We start from the raw sequence: 16,802 nt of genomic DNA, 5'->3' as shown, positions 1-16,802 counted from the left end.
ATAGTCTCTGGCAATACAGGATAGTCTCTGGCAATACAGGATAGTCTCTGGCAATACAGGATAGTCTCTGGCAATACAGGATAGTCACTGGCAATACAGGATAGTCACTGGCAATACAGGATAGTCACTGGCAATACAGGATAGTCACTGGCAATACAGGATAGTCACTGGCAATACAGGGTAGTCACTGGCAATACAGGATAGTCACTGGCAATACAGGATAGTCACTGGCAATACAGGATAGTCACTGGCAATACAGGATAGTCACTGGCAAGACAGGATAGTCACTGGCAAGACAGGATAGTCACTGGCAAGACAGGATAGTCACTGGCAATACAGGATAGTCACTGGCAATACAGGATAGTCACTGGCAATACAGGATAGTCACTGGCAATACAGGATAGTCACTGGCAATACAGGATAGTCACTGGCAATACAGGATAGTCACTGGCAATACAGGATAGTCACTGGCAATACAGGATAGTCACTGGCAATACAGGATAGTCACTGGCAATACAGGATAGTCACTGGCAATACAGGATAGTCACTGGCAATACAGGATAGTCTCTGGCAATACAGGATAGTCTCTGGCAATACAGGATAGTCTCTGGCAATACAGGATAGTCTCTGGCAATACAGGATAGTCACTGGCAATACAGGATAGTCACTGGCAATACAGGATAGTCACTGGCAATACAGGATAGTCACTGGCAATACAGGATAGTCACTGGCAATACAGGATAGTCACTGGCAATACAGGATAGTCACTGGCAATACAGGATAGTCACTGGCAATACAGGATAGTCACTGGCAATACAGGATAGTCTCTGGCAATACAGGATAGTCTCTGGCAATACAGGATAGTCTCTGGCAATACAGGATAGTCACTGGCAATACAGGATAGTCACTGGCAATACAGGATAGTCACTGGCAATACAGGATAGTCTCTGGCAATACAGGATAGTCTCTGGCAATACAGGATAGTCTCTGGCAATACAGGATAGTCTCTGGCAATACAGGATAGTCACTGGCAATACAGGATAGTCACTGGCAATACAGGATAGTCACTGGCAATACAGGATAGTCACTGGCAATACAGGATAGTCACTGGCAATACAGGATAGTCACTGGCAATACAGGATAGTCACTGGCAATACAGGATAGTCACTGGCAATACAGGATAGTCACTGGCAATACAGGATAGTCTCTGGCAATACAGGATAGTCTCTGGCAATACAGGATAGTCTCTGGCAATACAGGATAGTCTCTGGCAATACAGGATAGTCACTGGCAATACAGGATAGTCACTGGCAATACAGGATAGTCACTGGCAATACAGGATAGTCACTGGCAATACAGGATAGTCACTGGCAATACAGGATAGTCACTGGCAATACAGGATAGTCACTGGCAAGACAGGATAGTCACTGGCAAGACAGGATAGTCACTGGCAAGACAGGATAGTCACTGGCAAGACAGGATAGTCACTGGCAAGACAGGATAGTCACTGGCAAGACAGGATAGTCACTGGCAAGACAGGATAGTCACTGGCAAGACAGGATAGTCACTGGCAATACAGGATAGTCACTGGCAATACAGGATAGTCACTGGCAATACAGGATAGTCACTGGCAATACAGGATAGTCACTGGCAATACAGGATAGTCACTGGCAATACAGGATAGTCACTGGCAATACAGGATAGTCACTGGCAATACAGGATAGTCACTGGCAATACAGGATAGTCACTGGCAATACAGGATAGTCACTGGCAATACAGGATAGTCACTGGCAATACAGGATAGTCACTGGCAATACAGGATAGTCTCTGGCAATACAGGATAGTCTCTGGCAATACAGGATAGTCTCTGGCAATACAGGATAGTCACTGGCAATATAGCACATTCCTCTGTTATCTTGTCATTTCTTCAGAAGATTCTTAGTCTCCTACTCACTTTAATAGTTTGTTTTGTAAGAAGGTCACTGAGCAATTTACAATGAACCAGGAATATCTAGAAGGTGTGTGAGCTCTCATTTCTTTTTAATTCATATTTCTTTAGCTTACGGTTTGTCTTGTTTAATTTGACTTTTGTGAGGATGTTGCTGTCCCATCCCCCTAATAATGGGGATTTAAAAAAAATAAAATAAAATAAATAAAAAAGGTCTGCAGAAGCATGCTGGAAATCTTCCACTGCTGACATCACCGTCGTCCTGTTCTCTTAGCAGTGGCTCCTATTACTATTGCATTAAAATTAGATAAAGACTAATAATCATTTCCTTTCACTAAGTAATTCCCTGCCTGGCACCAAGTTGACCCACACGTTGTGTAAGTGGCCTGCGGACTGCTACGTGCGTGTCATTAAGTGCTGGTTACATAGAGAGGTATGTCATGCACTGGTTCATGTGGAAGCAGGTAGCTCAATACTTCAAAGGTGGGGCAGAAAGCGAGAGACTTAATAATACATTACGGCAGGTGTGTCTGCAGGGAGCCCGGGATTCCACCTTCCCCTAAAGTCCATGACTATAAAATATGTGGTGGTTCGGACGTACTGGGCAGGGGCGTAGCTAATGGTCTTGAGCCCGAATATTTGTAATGCAATTTTTTATCGCGAATATTGGCACTTTGCGATTTCGCAAATATTTAGAATGTTGTACTATATATTTGTAATGACGTATATTATTATTATTTTTTCAGATGCAAATTTTTATGGCGTGCCTAAGGAGGCCCCAAAGTACATCTGCCCCACAAGAAACCAGTATAATTGCCACATTGGGCCCTGTTGCAGATTTTGCATCAGAGCCCAGGAGCTACAAGTTAAAGGGGTTATCCAGGAATAGAAAAACAGCTCATTTCAAAAACCCTCCCCATCTGTCCCCAGGTTGTGGTATTTCAACTTGACTCCTTTCACTTCAATGGAACGGAGCTGCAGAACCACACCCAAACTGGAGACAGACAGGGAGCGTTTAAAAAAGAAAGAAAATTCTTGAATAACCCTTTAAAGCCGCCGATGCTGGGGGTTGTAGTTTTGCATTCTTCCCAGCACTTGCTCTCCAGCTGTTGCAAATCATCAGCAACTCCCCATAATTTGTAAGGCAATTTTTCCATTGCCATTGTGCTCCATCTCGTTCTGGGTTCAGGGCTGTTTATTTTTTTTATTTTTTTTTGCGCCAAACAGCCCCAAAACAGATAGGAGCACAACTGATTCCACCGGGTCCTGACAGATCCCATTGACATTAATGAGGTCCCTTAGGGATCCGGTAGTTGCATGCACTAATATTTTATTTTCGTTTTTTTGTGTTTTGTGACATGATGGTGGTTAGAGGAGGATACTTTTATATATATATATATATATATATATATATATATATATATATATATATATATATCCAAAGAAGACCACAGCACTCAAAGATATAGTGAAATAATGTGGTTAGCGTTTATTCCAGCAAGTTCAGAAGCGCAACGTTTCAGCTGCATACATGCAGCCTTTTTCAAGTTTGAAACGCAGCTGAAACGTTGCCCTTCTGAACTAGATGGAATAAACGCTAACCACATTATTTCACTTTATCTTGGAGTGCTGTGGTCTTCTTTGGATTTATCTACTTCTGCCCCGTGACCTGGGACCGATAGCACCCACCTCTTAAGGTGTGCTGCTCCTCTCTTGGGTTCTATATATATCATAGGGGCAGTCCTCTAACTGGAGCAAAGAGAGATTTCTGCCCCTGAGGACTAAGCATTGCTGTGAAATATTCAGATGCAATACCACATTTCTCCTGCAGAGGTCACAGCAGTGGAAAGGGGCTGCCCAACATTTCACACTGGAATAGTTACACCAGTGCTCTCCAACCTGTGGGTCTCCAGCTGTTGCAAACTAAAATTTAAAGCATGCTGCAAAGGTCATGCTGGGAGCTGCAGTTTTGCACATCTGGGGCTTTCGAGCTGTTGTTCACCAGCGACCCTTATATCGAGATTGTGGACTCATGGGGGATGAAAGCAGTGTATTCCAAACAAAGTGTCTCCAGCTGTTGCATAACTACAACTTCCAGCATGCCCGGACAGCCGAAGGCTGTCCGGGCATGCTGGGAGTTGTAGTTTTGCAACAACTGGAGATGGGGAAAAAAAGGATAAGAGCATACTTGGTTAAGGTTTTATGTACATTACCTCCATAATACTGTACGCATCGGAGCATGCTCTTATTCCCCTCCCTTGGTGGATATGACTCTGTGAAACACTTTATAGGTAGAATTTTTTTTTAAATATTTTTATTTTATTTTTTTGGTTGCTTATTTTTCCACTAGTACAAACGGGAATGTACATGCAATACCCTATTTTTCCTGAAGAGGCCACTACAGTGAAAAAGTGATTGCTGTGATCAGCTGCTGGCAAGAGGTTCCTCATTCACAGAAGAGGTTTTCGGGCTCGGTTGGCCCCCTTTTTTGAGATTGATATGAATGTATAGATGTATGTTTTTATCACATTTTCAGTATGTGTGTACAATCTGTTTCCCTTAACCGTTTCCGCAGATTCTCTGACTTTTCTTGCCTGTATAAGAAAATAAGTAATCCTCATGTGATGCTGAAGGCGTCTTCATATCAACAATATTCTCATTATAACCCCACAAGAGCTATGGCTGATGTCTGGCCATGTATTAGAATAACATAACTGATTTTTCACGGTTTCTGTAACCTTACATGCTCATGTTTTTCACATAATCTCATTGCATAGTATATTAAGATGCTTTCCCATTACCTATACACCAAATTCATCCCCTTCTGCTGTCCAGTAGCAGAGTCAATGGGGTATATGCTCCCGTGGCGGAGGCCGGCCAGAACTGGTAAAAACTCATTTAAATATTAAAATTCTGTGTTTCCCAACCAGGGGGCCTCCAGTTGTTGCAAAACTACAACTCTTAGCAAACCAGCAAAGGCTGTCTGGGCATGCTGGGAGTAATAGTTTCACAACAGCTGGAGGCACCCTGCTAGAAATACACTGAGCTAAGGGCACATGGAGAAAAATAAAAACAACCTTCTGCTCACATTGTCCCTGCAGATTAGTCTCCGTGCGCTCCGAAATGTCCTCTCTTAGTACAGTAGGACCTTTCCCTTTTCAGCCAATCACTGGCCGCAGTGGTGTCAAGTTTGAAGCCAGTGATTGGCTGATGGGAAAAGGTCTTGTACTGCAGCAATACACTCGGTTTCCCTGGTCCAGTGGAAGATTTTAACCCAGTGTATTGCTGCTGTACAAGAATGTGACGGGAGGGGGAGGGATGTGACAGGGGGGGGGATGTGACGGGGGAGGAGAATGTTACAAGGGGAGATGTGAAATAGGCGGTGAGCATAAAATGGGTGGATAGATGTGAAATGGAGGCGATTGGACATGAAATGGGGGGATTTCACCATTTTTATTTTATTCAATCGCAATATTTAGGCCCAAAATCGCAATCGCACATTTTCCCCATATTGTGCAGCCCTAATAAATAAATATATATATATATATATATATATATATATACACACATATACATACACTAAATCCAACAAACAGGTCATAATAGATCTGTCATATGAGCCCTATAGCAGTGGACACACTGATATCTGTGTGAACAGAACCTTCGCTTTTTCGAAAGTTCTTTTCAGCACGCTCAGTGCTTACTCCTAATTCCGTTGTACACTGCAAGTACCAACGGAGATAGTCAATACTGGTAATGAATGAGAGCTTTTAGATCCAAGTACCGTTGCACTTTATACCAGCAGGAGTAATTGCACTACAATTTTAAAAATATTTTTGAGGTTTTTCTAATAACGTTTAAGGTTCATTTTGGATCACGTTTTTAGTGATCTAAGAGTTTATTGAGATTAATACTCTCCATATATTGGGCTTAAAGGGGTACTCCACTGGGAAACATTTTTTTCTAAATCAACCGGTGCCAGAAAGTTATACAGATTTGTAAATTACTTCTATTTAAAATCTTAATCCTCCCAGTACTTATCAGCTGCTGTATAATACAGAGAAAGTTCTTTCCTTTTTGAATTTCCTTTCTGCCTGACCACAGTGCTCTCTGCTGACACCTCTGTCCATGTCTGGAACTGTCCGGAGCAGGAGAGGTTTGCTATCGGGATTTGCTTGTACTTTTGACTGTTCCTGACATGGACAGAGGTGTCAGCAGAGAGCACTGTGGTCAGACTGAAAATCCTCTGTAGTATACAGAAGCTGATAAGTACTGAAAGGATAAAGATTTTTAAATAAAAGTAATTTACGAATCTGTTTTAACTTTCTGGCACCAGTTGATTTAGAAAAAAAATGTTTTCTAGTGGAGTACCCCTTTAACTTGGTGGATTTTTGGTATTACAACCTGGCTCCATTCTCCTTAATAGAATTGAGCTGCAATACCACACCCATCCTGAGGACAGAGGTGGTGCTGTTTTTGAAAGGAATTGGTGTCCTCTAACCACCATAATGTCACAGCCACTTGTCAATTAATTTATTTAAAGGCGGAACAGAGGAATGGCACATAATGTAATTCTTAGAAAAGTTGCCTAAAATTTCAGTTTAATGAGATACAAATGAAATAAACTAAGGTAACTTAGTTCTGTGTACTGCGACAAATAATCACCAGTTTGCACAGTCCAATTCCATGTTAGGAACTTCATCATGCTAAAATTATGGGGGGAAAAAAATCTGTGAATCATGGACTACAACTCTCAATCTTTGCTGTCCTGGACAATTAATTGGAGCCTGGATTCTTGGTTTGATTTTAGTTTCCTAGTTCTCTCCCAGTTGTATCCTGCACAACATTTAGTTTACAACTGCTTGTGTGATATATACCCCGTGAACTGTATACATAAACTATATGGTTGTAATCTCGCTGTTTTTATATACCTATCATTGTTATGCTTGAAAAAATATTAACAAAACATTTTTTTTAAATACTCACAATGTTGAAGATTTATCAAAACCTGTGAAGAGGAAGAATGGTGCAGTTGCCCATAGCAACCAATCAGATCACTTCTTTCATTTTTAAAAAAGGCCTCTGAAAAATGAAAGAAGGAATCTGATTGGTTGCTATGGGCAACTGGACCACTCTTTCTCCACACACAGGCTTTGATAAATCTCCCCAAATACTTTGTTTTCCTTTGGGATGCTTTAAAGGAGATCTGCAACCATAGACAATTATCCCCTATCCACAGGAGATAAGTGTCTGATCGCAGGGGGTCCAAATGCTGAGACCCCCCGCGATCTCCTGTATGACTCTCCGGCTCTGCCGCGGCTCTTCCGCAGCTCTTCCGCGCAGGAGGCGTCTCAGCCACAACATGATGCCTCCGCCGCCGACACGCCCCATCTATGTATCGCTATGAGAGAGGCGGAGATGCGGTGTTCGTGCCTCCCCACTTCTCCCGTAGAGCTGTATGGAGGGGGCGTGTTGTTGACCGTATGAGAAATCGCGGGGGTCAGACCCCCCCCCCCCCCTGCAGATAGGGGATAAGTGTCTATGGCTGCAGATCTCCTTTAAATTTATTCACAAAGTCCACGGTGCAGTATACTGCCCCTTGACAAAGCCACTGTGTTTGGTGAAACCTGTTGAGGTGTGTGGTGAAACCTGTTGAGGTTGCCCTGTTGTAACATTTTACAGGGTTTATCCAGGAGAAGAAAAACAGAGATAATTACTTCCAAAAAACAGTACCACACCCGTGCTGAGGTCATGTGTGATATTGCACCTCAGCTTCATTGAAGTGAATGGAGCCAGGTTGCAATACCACACACAACCTGAGGACAAAGGTGGCACTGTGTTTTTTAAAGAAGTCATTTAAAAAAAAAATAATTTTAAGCTTGTTGCATATGTATTTGCCGCAGACATTGAGAGTTGTAGTCCACGATTCCCAGAATATACCACTTTTTAAATTAGTCATCAATTCCATTACATCATCCAGGAAAGGCCATGACTCTTTATACAGCAGGCGTTTGCCCCGTATATGGTACGCAGCTCTCCCATACCTATATACGAACAATGTCATTACGTATTAATGATGCCCAGGCGACAATGAACGGACAGTCACTCTTTTTTTAATAGACATTTTCTCAGTGATGAGTAGTTGTCGGCGTGTCACGGGCGACCATTCCAAGGCCTAGGTTTGTGTCTTTCTCTCTGTGACTGAGTAGTTTTACTGTGTGAGTATTCATGTAACCGGCGCGCAATTTATTGTGAGATTAGAGTCCATTTAATCCTACTCATCCTCTGATTTAATGGATGTGTTCTCTGCCTCCGCCACTGTGCCTCTTTATTCCCAAATAATAAATCTCTACTGCTTTATATGGACAAAATATTAATTCACTTTGTTTTTATTGCGTCATTTGTGCTGTTTGTTTATCCCTTGTATTTAAGACAGTGTTTCCCAGCCAGGGTGCCTCCAGCTGTTGCAAAACTACAACTCCCAGCATGCCCGGACAGCCAACGGCTGTCCGGGCATGCTGGCAGTTGTAGTTTTGCAAAAGCTGGAGAGCCACAGTATGGACACAGTTGCACTAATATTTCCGTGTTTTGATACAGATGTGATATTTGTCCATCAAGTGCTCATCATGCACCATTTTTGGACCATAGCTTGTGCACAAAAAATAAATAAATATTTGCATATTTTTATTTTTTTTTGTAAATTATGTAAAGACCCATGTATAAATGTATTAAATATAAAAATATATATTTTTTCCCTCTTAATTTTAAATATACACATATAGTAAATTTGAGTAGCCGTATTAGTCCATTTATGATAGAGATAATATATATATATATATATATATATATATATATATATATATATATATATATATAATTAATATTATTTTATTTTTTTTCTACATGTTCAATTTGCAGTTTGATCAGTACCATGTTCTAGAACAGGAGGAGCCGAGCAGATTGACATATAGGCCCTCATTTACTATTGCAAACCCGACACATTGCGGCATAAATTCTGTCTGCGCCAGAAATTGCGCCAGAATTGGAAAAAACCTGACTATAACTCCATTTTACTTAGAAAGCCCTACTACTTTTTGCTTTATATGGGCAAAATATTAAATCACTTTGTTTTTATTGCATCATTTGTGCTGTTTATTTATCCCTTGTATTTAAGGCAGTGTTTCCCAGTCAGGGTGGCTCCAGCTGTTGCAAAACTACAACTCCCAGCATGCCCGGACAGCCTTCGGCTGTCCGGGCATGCTGGGAGTTGTAGTTTTGCAACAGCCGGAGGCGCCTGGCTGGGAAACACTGTTTAAAGTCCTGACAAAGTCCCTTTTGTTCTATTGCATGAAGCCGCTTTTGCTAAAATCTCCTCCTATTCTGTGTCTATAGCTCCAATATAGATTTGCGTCTCCATGGTAACAACGCTACAAAGTGCACCGCGGTCACCCCGTCTCTGTACGCCATGCTAGTGTAAATTCTGCAGGATAGAGAGACATGCGGGACGGATAAAACGGAGTGTTACCATGGAGACGCATTGAACTGCATCGGAGCTGTAGATAAGGAACAATGCAAAATTCTCAGTTCATACTACCGTATTTGTAATGTTGTTTCTTTAGTCATTTTCGATGTAATTACAGATGGTTGTAAATTGGGCATTTTTTTTTTTTTTTTTAATGGGGTGGGGGTTGTTCTCTTCTCTGGACTGCACCACAACTTGTCCATGTAGAAAAGCGGCTGCGGCGTACTCGGGCCATGTCGCTCTTCTTTCTGGAGAGATCAGATTGCTGATCATTCTATTCATTCTTGGCCCTGTGACAGCACATACGTGGAATCATCACTGCTGGGCTTGTTACTTTGCACATGCTGTGGGAGCGGTGCAGTACCATTGCTATAGATGAAAATTAAAGCGGAACTCCGGCGCCAGGATATCTGTTTAAATCTCCCGACAGCCCTAGACTACAGCGATCAGCATAGCCTCGCATGGGACTGCTGGCAAATCTGTACCCTGATCGGTATAGTACAAAGATGCCGGGAGAGTTAAACTGATATCATGGCACCGGAACGTGATCGAAGTTATGCTTTATGGGGGGGAAAAAGGTTTTAGTATGCAAATATTTTCTGTCGTAGTAGAATATAACAAATGGAAAGAAGGATTGTCCAGCGCTAGGCGTTCAGGTAAAATCTTGCTTTTATTAGGGTAATCCAACAGAAGTCACTGACAGAGGACAATGGCTGACGCGTTTCGCACCTAAGTGCTTAATCATAGACTCTACGATTGAGTCTGATTAAGTACGTAGGTGCGAAACGCGTCAGACATTGTCCTCTAAGTGCTACCTAGTATAATGTAACGTCTCACAATCATTAGCACTGGATAAAATCCCATGCACTGCAAGTAAAACACCTGTGCCGTTCGCTTGCACTCTGAAACGACGATTCAGTCACAGATTGGGATACTGGTGTGATAATATATATATTTTTTTTGTAAGAATATATACATGTGTATGTATACATTTAGCAAACTACGGGAGGAGCAGCATAACCTTCAGTTTAAAGGTGCAGGAGTGCAGATGGATGCAAGCAGACCAAAACTAGTCCCAGTCGCAGACTAGAAAATGTATCAATATCCACAGAACAGGTCCAGCAGCACACCAGAGGTATAAGCAACTGTGTCTTTATTCAGCCCATGTGCAAACAAATGCGACGTTTCGATGTTCTAACACCTCATGCTTGAGAAAGATGGCGTGAGGCCATCGAAACGTCGCATTTGTTTGTACATGGGCTGAATAAAGACACAGTTGCTTGTACCTCTGGTGTGCTGCTGGACCTATTCTGTGCATATGTGTGTGTGTATGTATATATACACAGCAGCACACTGTTAGCACAAAGATACAGATAAAACATGAAATGCTATATTGGTATAATGCAAGAAATTAAAAAGTGAGGTACTTAGCTCACAATTTGGCGGCCAAATAGTTTGGACCATCCCACCACGGTAAGGTGACCTCATTGGGACGGACCCTACAGGGTCCGTCCCAATGAGGTCACCTTACCGTGGTGGGATGGTCCAAACTATTTGGCTGCCAAATTGTGAGCCAAGTACCTCACTTTTTCATTTTTTGCATTATAGCTATATAGCATTTCATGTTTTATCTGTATCTTTGTGCTAACAGTGTGCTGCTGTATTCTCCTGTTTATGTATATTCAGCCTAGAAGCGTGCACCTGTATGCCAGGTCCATGCAGTAGTTTCAGTATCAGTATGTGCTGTCCAACTTATCCTTGTCTATATATATATATATATATATATATATATATATATATTTATGAATATATAAGAATATGGGTGCACTACTGTGGTAGATGTAAACAATACATTGGCTATCCCTCAACACTGATGTTAAAATTGAGACATTCGCCAGTGTATCCTTATATGAAGGACACACCAGAGCCCGCACACAAACGCCAAGGTTTCTCAATTTGGTGCGAGACCTAACGCTAGTCCTACCTGTGCTTGATAAACAGAACAGGGGCCAGTGGGCAATTACGGCAGCATTCGGCTGGCTCACAACTTCCTTCCAGATACCCTCCAGTGTTACTACGCACACATGCAATGGGAGGAGGGAGGCAAGCTGCAAGCCCCACCTGAGTTGGCTATTATGGGTGCCTGGCCTCACAGGTGCTTCCTTAATGCTGCCTGGTAGATATTCAAGGCGCATTAATGTTGGAGTTTACACACCTCCAAATTTAAAATTTAAACAAACAACAAAAAACGTGGTCTCAAATGGCTGGAAGTGCTCAACCCCAAATGCGGTTGTGCATTTATACTGGGGGAGCAGATCCTGCCCTTGTAGTCCGTTGCTAAGGGCGATCCCCAGCATAAAAATGCATACAATGGAGGATGCCTGCAGCGGACTACAAGTGCCACAATAGAATCCTACACCATCCTGGTGTAGGATTCTATTGTGGCACTTGTAGTCCGCTGCAGGCATCCTCCATTGTATGCATTTTTATGCTGGGGATCGCCCTTAGCAACGGACTACAAGGGCAGGATCTGCTCCCCCAGTATAAATGCACAACCGCATTTGGGGTTGAGCACTTCCAGCCATTTGAGACCACGTTTTTTGTTGTTTGTATGTATATATATATATATATATATATATATATATATATATATATAGTTAGATCCAACCTCGCACTACATGCAGTACAACATTTGCAAGTACAAACCAGCATTGAAGAGGCAGCAGTAATCTGTGTGTCGCTGTGCGTTCAAACAGCTATTCGGTGAGTGGTGTTAGCGCTCAGATCAAAGGCTGTCCGGGCATGCCGGAAGTTGTAGTTTTGCAACAGCTGGAGGCACATTGGTCAGGAAACACTGCCCTAGAGTTGACATATCCCTCCTGGGATGTAAGTATCGTAGGTGACATCCAAAGCTTTAAAGGAATAGTAGTCAGCCTTTGACCAAATGACTCTCTATTGATGTACCCTGTAAGGGATGTAATAGGGGCACTCTTCTTTTAGCAGTCATTAGCAGCTCATTGTTTCTATTGGATACTATGTAATACTCAATTTCTCCTGCGGGAATACTGTAGGAAATTTAAACATTTGCTTCCACACTCATGAACTGATAGGAAACCCTTTTATCGTTTTAATGTTCAATGATACCTTTAACAAATATGTTGTTAATGTGTTGTATACTTAAATGGGCACTGTCAGATTAAAAAAATGTTTATATGTTGTACATCTGGGCAAAACATTCACCTTTATAATTTACTTCAGACGAAAATTTGATTTCCTGTTTATAGAAATCATGGCTTTGTCCAAGCTGAAGTACAGGGTGGGCTAGCACTCCTCTGCTCGCTCCTGTCTATAGTACTCCTCTGCTCTCTCTCTCCTGTCTATAGTACTCCTTTGTGCTCTCTCCTGTCTGTAGCACTCCTTTGTGCTCTCTCCTGTCTATAGTACTCCTCTGCTCTCTCTCCTGTCTGATAGGACTCCTCTGTTCTCTCTCCTGTCTGATAGCACACCTCTGTGCTCTCGCCTGTCTGATAGGACTCCTCTGTGCTCTCTCCTGTCTGATAGTACCCTTCTGTGCTCTCTCCTGTCTGATAGGACTCCTCTGCGCTCTCTCCTGTCTATAGTACTCCTTTGCGCTCTCTCCTGTCTATAGTACTCCTCTGCTCTCTCTCTCTCTCTCCTGTCTATAATACTCCTCTGTGCTCTCTCCTGTCTGATAGGACTCCTCTGTGCTCTCTCCTGTCTATATTACTCCTCTGCTCTCTCTCCTGTCTATAGTACTCTGCTCTCTCTCTCTCTCTCTCTCTCTCCTGTCTATAGTACTCCTGTACTCTCTCCGGTCTATAATACTCCTCTTTGCTCTCCCGTCTATAGTACTCCTCTGCGCTCTCTACTTTTTGTAGTACTCTTCTTCTCTCTCTCCTGTATATAGTACTCCTCTGCTCTCTCTCCTGTATATAGTACTCCTCTGCTCTCTCTCCTGTCTATAGTACTCCTCTGCTCGCTCTCTCTCCTGTCTATAGTACTCCTCTGCTCTCTCTCTCCTGTCTATAGTACTCCTCTGCTCTCTCTCTCTCTCCTGTCTATAGTACTCCTCTGCGCTCTCTCTCTCTCTCTCTCTCTCTCTCTCTCTCTCTCTCTCTCGTGTCTGATATGACTCCTCTGTTCTCTCTCCTGTCTGATAGCACTCCTCTGTGCTCTCTCCTGTCTGATAGCACTCCTCTGTGCTCTCTCCTGTCTGATGGCACTCCTCTGTGCTCTCTCCTGTCTGATGGCACTCCTCTGTGCTCTCTCCTGTCTGATGGCACTCCTCTGTGCTCTCTCCTGTCTGATGGCACTCCTCTGTGCTCTCTCCTGTCTGAGGGCACTCCTCTGTGCTCTCTCCTGTCTGAGGGCACTCCTCTGTGCTCTCTCCTGTCTGAGGGCACTCCTCTGTGCTCTCTCCTGTCTGATGGCACTCCTCTGTGCTCTCTCCTGTCTGATGGCACTCCTCTGTGCTCTCTCCTGTCTGATGGCACTCCTCTGTGCTCTCTCCTGTCTGATGGCACTCCTCTGTGCTCTCTCCTGTCTGATAGCACTCCTCTGTGCTCTCTCCTGTCTGATAGCACTCCTCTGTGCTCTCTCCTGTCTGATAGGACTCCTCTGTGCCATGATTTCCATAAAAAGGAAATAACATTTTCTTAAGTATATTAGAAAAATTAATGATTTGCCAAGATGTACAATATATAAAAAGTTTTTATATCTGACAGTGCCCATTTAAAAGAAAGGATACATTGTGAGAGGAGATGGTGTGAATACTCTTCTATATAGTGCTGCAGAGCATGAATGGCAAGATTTTTAACATTTCTAATCCTGGCCCAAGGATGGCAATTTTGGGAGGGGACTTAGACTTGAGAGCCTCTAAAGAGAGGTGGATCATATGGAGATTGCTTTTGTATGCACAACTATCAGTAGTGAGGAAATGGCATTGAGTAAATCCCCAAGCGTTCAAAATTGTCCTAAAATAGTCAACGTGTATAAAAGTTACTATAGAAGGAACCAAGGGGGGAGAGAAGAAAAGAAAGGGAATAAGAGCTATAAATATAAATGTATGTATCAGCCAGTGAAGGTGGGAAAGGGAAGAAAAAAAGTGATTGCATTTAAATCAATTTGTGTGGAAAATGTAATAATACAGATAAATGGTTAAGAAAAAGAAAAATAACACATTTTCTGTATCTCTATTCCCTGTCCCCACCGTTGGCTGCTTAACTATCATTGTTTGCTGGTACTTGTAGTCCCACCCCAGAGCCGTTATTAGGCTGGCTCAGCATGTACATGACCTACACCCATATAAATGCTTCCCTGTGGATCTATGCATTGAAGAAATCTCTACGGCGTCTTTCTAATTTTAGCTGGAATGTGGAAAAGGGGCAGCTTGCAGTCAGCTGAGCCTGTGCTCATGATTGTATGGGAAGCCACACTATTTGGGATACATAATAAGGCATTGGTTTCGTCATCTATAAGCCGCGCTGCCGAATGCATTGTAGAGAGAGAAGGAGCTGTAGTAACTGTAAGGGAGAGAAGGATCTGCATCCTGCCAGCCAGGCTACCTACATGTTGCAGAAGGCATGTCCATAAGCACAGGCTCTGTCGTTCTCCTCCTCCAGCAGTCGAGAGCAGTCCATGCAGTGACATGTGTGAGACCCCGCAGCCTTAGGAGGAAATAGGAATGAAAAAATCCTCTCCACCGCCCTGTCGATTCTTTTGGTACCTTCCACAGAATTCAGTGTAGATGTATTTTTAGCTCGCTCAAAGCCGGCATCAATATGACAACATAAATTCAGTCTTTTTTACACCAATAAGCAGCTTTTTTTTCTTACTATGCTTTATCTCCTGCCTAGCTGCAGTTTCCAAAGGATATCACAGCTCTGGTAAGATGCACAGAAGCCATGTCTCTCTATGGAATGTTTAATTTTCATTTAATATGTCTGACATCCTTTTGCTAGTTAACACCGGAACTGGTTCGAGCAGTAGCTTCATGTCTGTGCCTTATTGTCATTGTGGATTTGCATGTGCTGCCTTTTTATTTTATGTTGTATTTATTATTTTTTTTTTTTATATTTAATTTTTGTGTGTGCAACGTTGTCTATGCTGCAGGAGGTAGAAGCCTCGCCCTCCGTTCACTAGTTTGTGCTGTTTACGATTGCACACGTTAGCTTTATAACCTTCTGAATATAAGGAAGCAGCAAGCAGGCTGGGCTCTCCTGCAGTAAGCATGTCACGGCTGTAATAGGATACCACACCTGTACTATATAAATACCTAAGGACACAAGTCCAGTTTTTTCTCTCTGCATCGGCAGGCTCTGCAGTCGGCTTAATTTGCTTTAATCGCTCTGTACAGGAACCTTTTTTAAAACCTATTTATTGTGGTTATATGAGATGGTCCATTGCTTGCCGTTTCCCGCTAACCAGTAAATTCACCCTCCCCTCCTTTAAACATCAGACTTATTTTTTGCCATGATCGCTGAAATGCATTATGATACGCAAGGGAGATGGGTAAAACGTGCCAAATTTAGTTTAACTCTTTTCCGGAGAAGTCAGTCTTTAAGGAGGCAGAAGGTAAGGTCTCCATTACGTGATGGGAGGGGTTTGTGTCGATTTGTCGTAAACTTGTTCCTTACTAGACTAAAATACGTTTGGGTGAAGGCTCAGTTCACTTCGTGCAATGGAGGCGTCAAAATCAAGAACACCTTTGTGGTATCTGATGGACCCTGTATCTGTAAGTCAGTGGGGTCTACTGGAAACAGAAACCATGCTGCAGATGTGAACAGAGCCTAACCTATGTAAGTTATGTTATGATCAGTCTTTTGCACAGTATTTTTGTATTAATTTTAATAATGCTAATTTTTTGCATGTTGCTTGCCTCCTATTTTTAAATACTTATTGTATTATTTACACCCCCTGTTATGTCATTAGTAACTAGATCATATGGTCCTTTGCTTTGTTAGGCTGCTTTCACACTATAAAGTTCTTCCGTTTTAAAGAGCCGTTATAATATTCCTTTATGCAAACCCTTAAAAACGGCCGTTACAAAATCCCATACGGCCATTACAAAATCCCATTAAAGCCTATGGGATGTTTACATTATGCGTTTTAACCCGTCATAGCCGTTATTAATAACAGACGTTATTTTGTGATGGGAGAAAAATAGTGCATGTACTGTTTTTTTCTCCTGTCACAAATAACGTCTGTTATTAATAATGGGCTGTGACGGGTTAAAACGCATAATGTAAACATCCAATAGACTTTAATGGGATTTTGTTACAGCCGTATGGGATTTTGTAGCGGCCGTTAAAA

At 42.4% G+C, this 16,802-nt stretch overlaps 1 protein-coding gene across 6 annotated transcripts in view; it reads left to right on the top strand.

Annotated features, from left to right (window-relative positions):
• ARHGAP21 (Rho GTPase activating protein 21) overlaps positions 1-16,802 on the top strand; it is a 194,252-nt gene that overhangs the window by 120,380 nt on the left and 57,070 nt on the right. For 4 of the 6 annotated variants that reach the window (XM_056519305.1, XM_056519306.1, XM_056519310.1 and 1 more), the window contains exon 7: positions 15,347-15,376. The exons of the other annotated variants lie outside the window; for them this stretch is intronic. In XM_056519305.1, coding sequence (XP_056375280.1) covers positions 15,347-15,376 — 30 coding nt within the window. The remainder of the gene's footprint in view (positions 1-15,346; positions 15,377-16,802) is intronic. 6 annotated transcript variants of the gene reach the window in all.

The sequence above is a fragment of the Hyla sarda genome, chromosome 5 (genome assembly GCF_029499605.1).
Source record: "Hyla sarda isolate aHylSar1 chromosome 5, aHylSar1.hap1, whole genome shotgun sequence".
Taxonomy (NCBI): domain Eukaryota; kingdom Metazoa; phylum Chordata; class Amphibia; order Anura; family Hylidae; genus Hyla; species Hyla sarda.
Note: the sequence above shows the minus strand (reverse complement) of the source record. Positions and strands in the feature narration are given on the sequence as shown.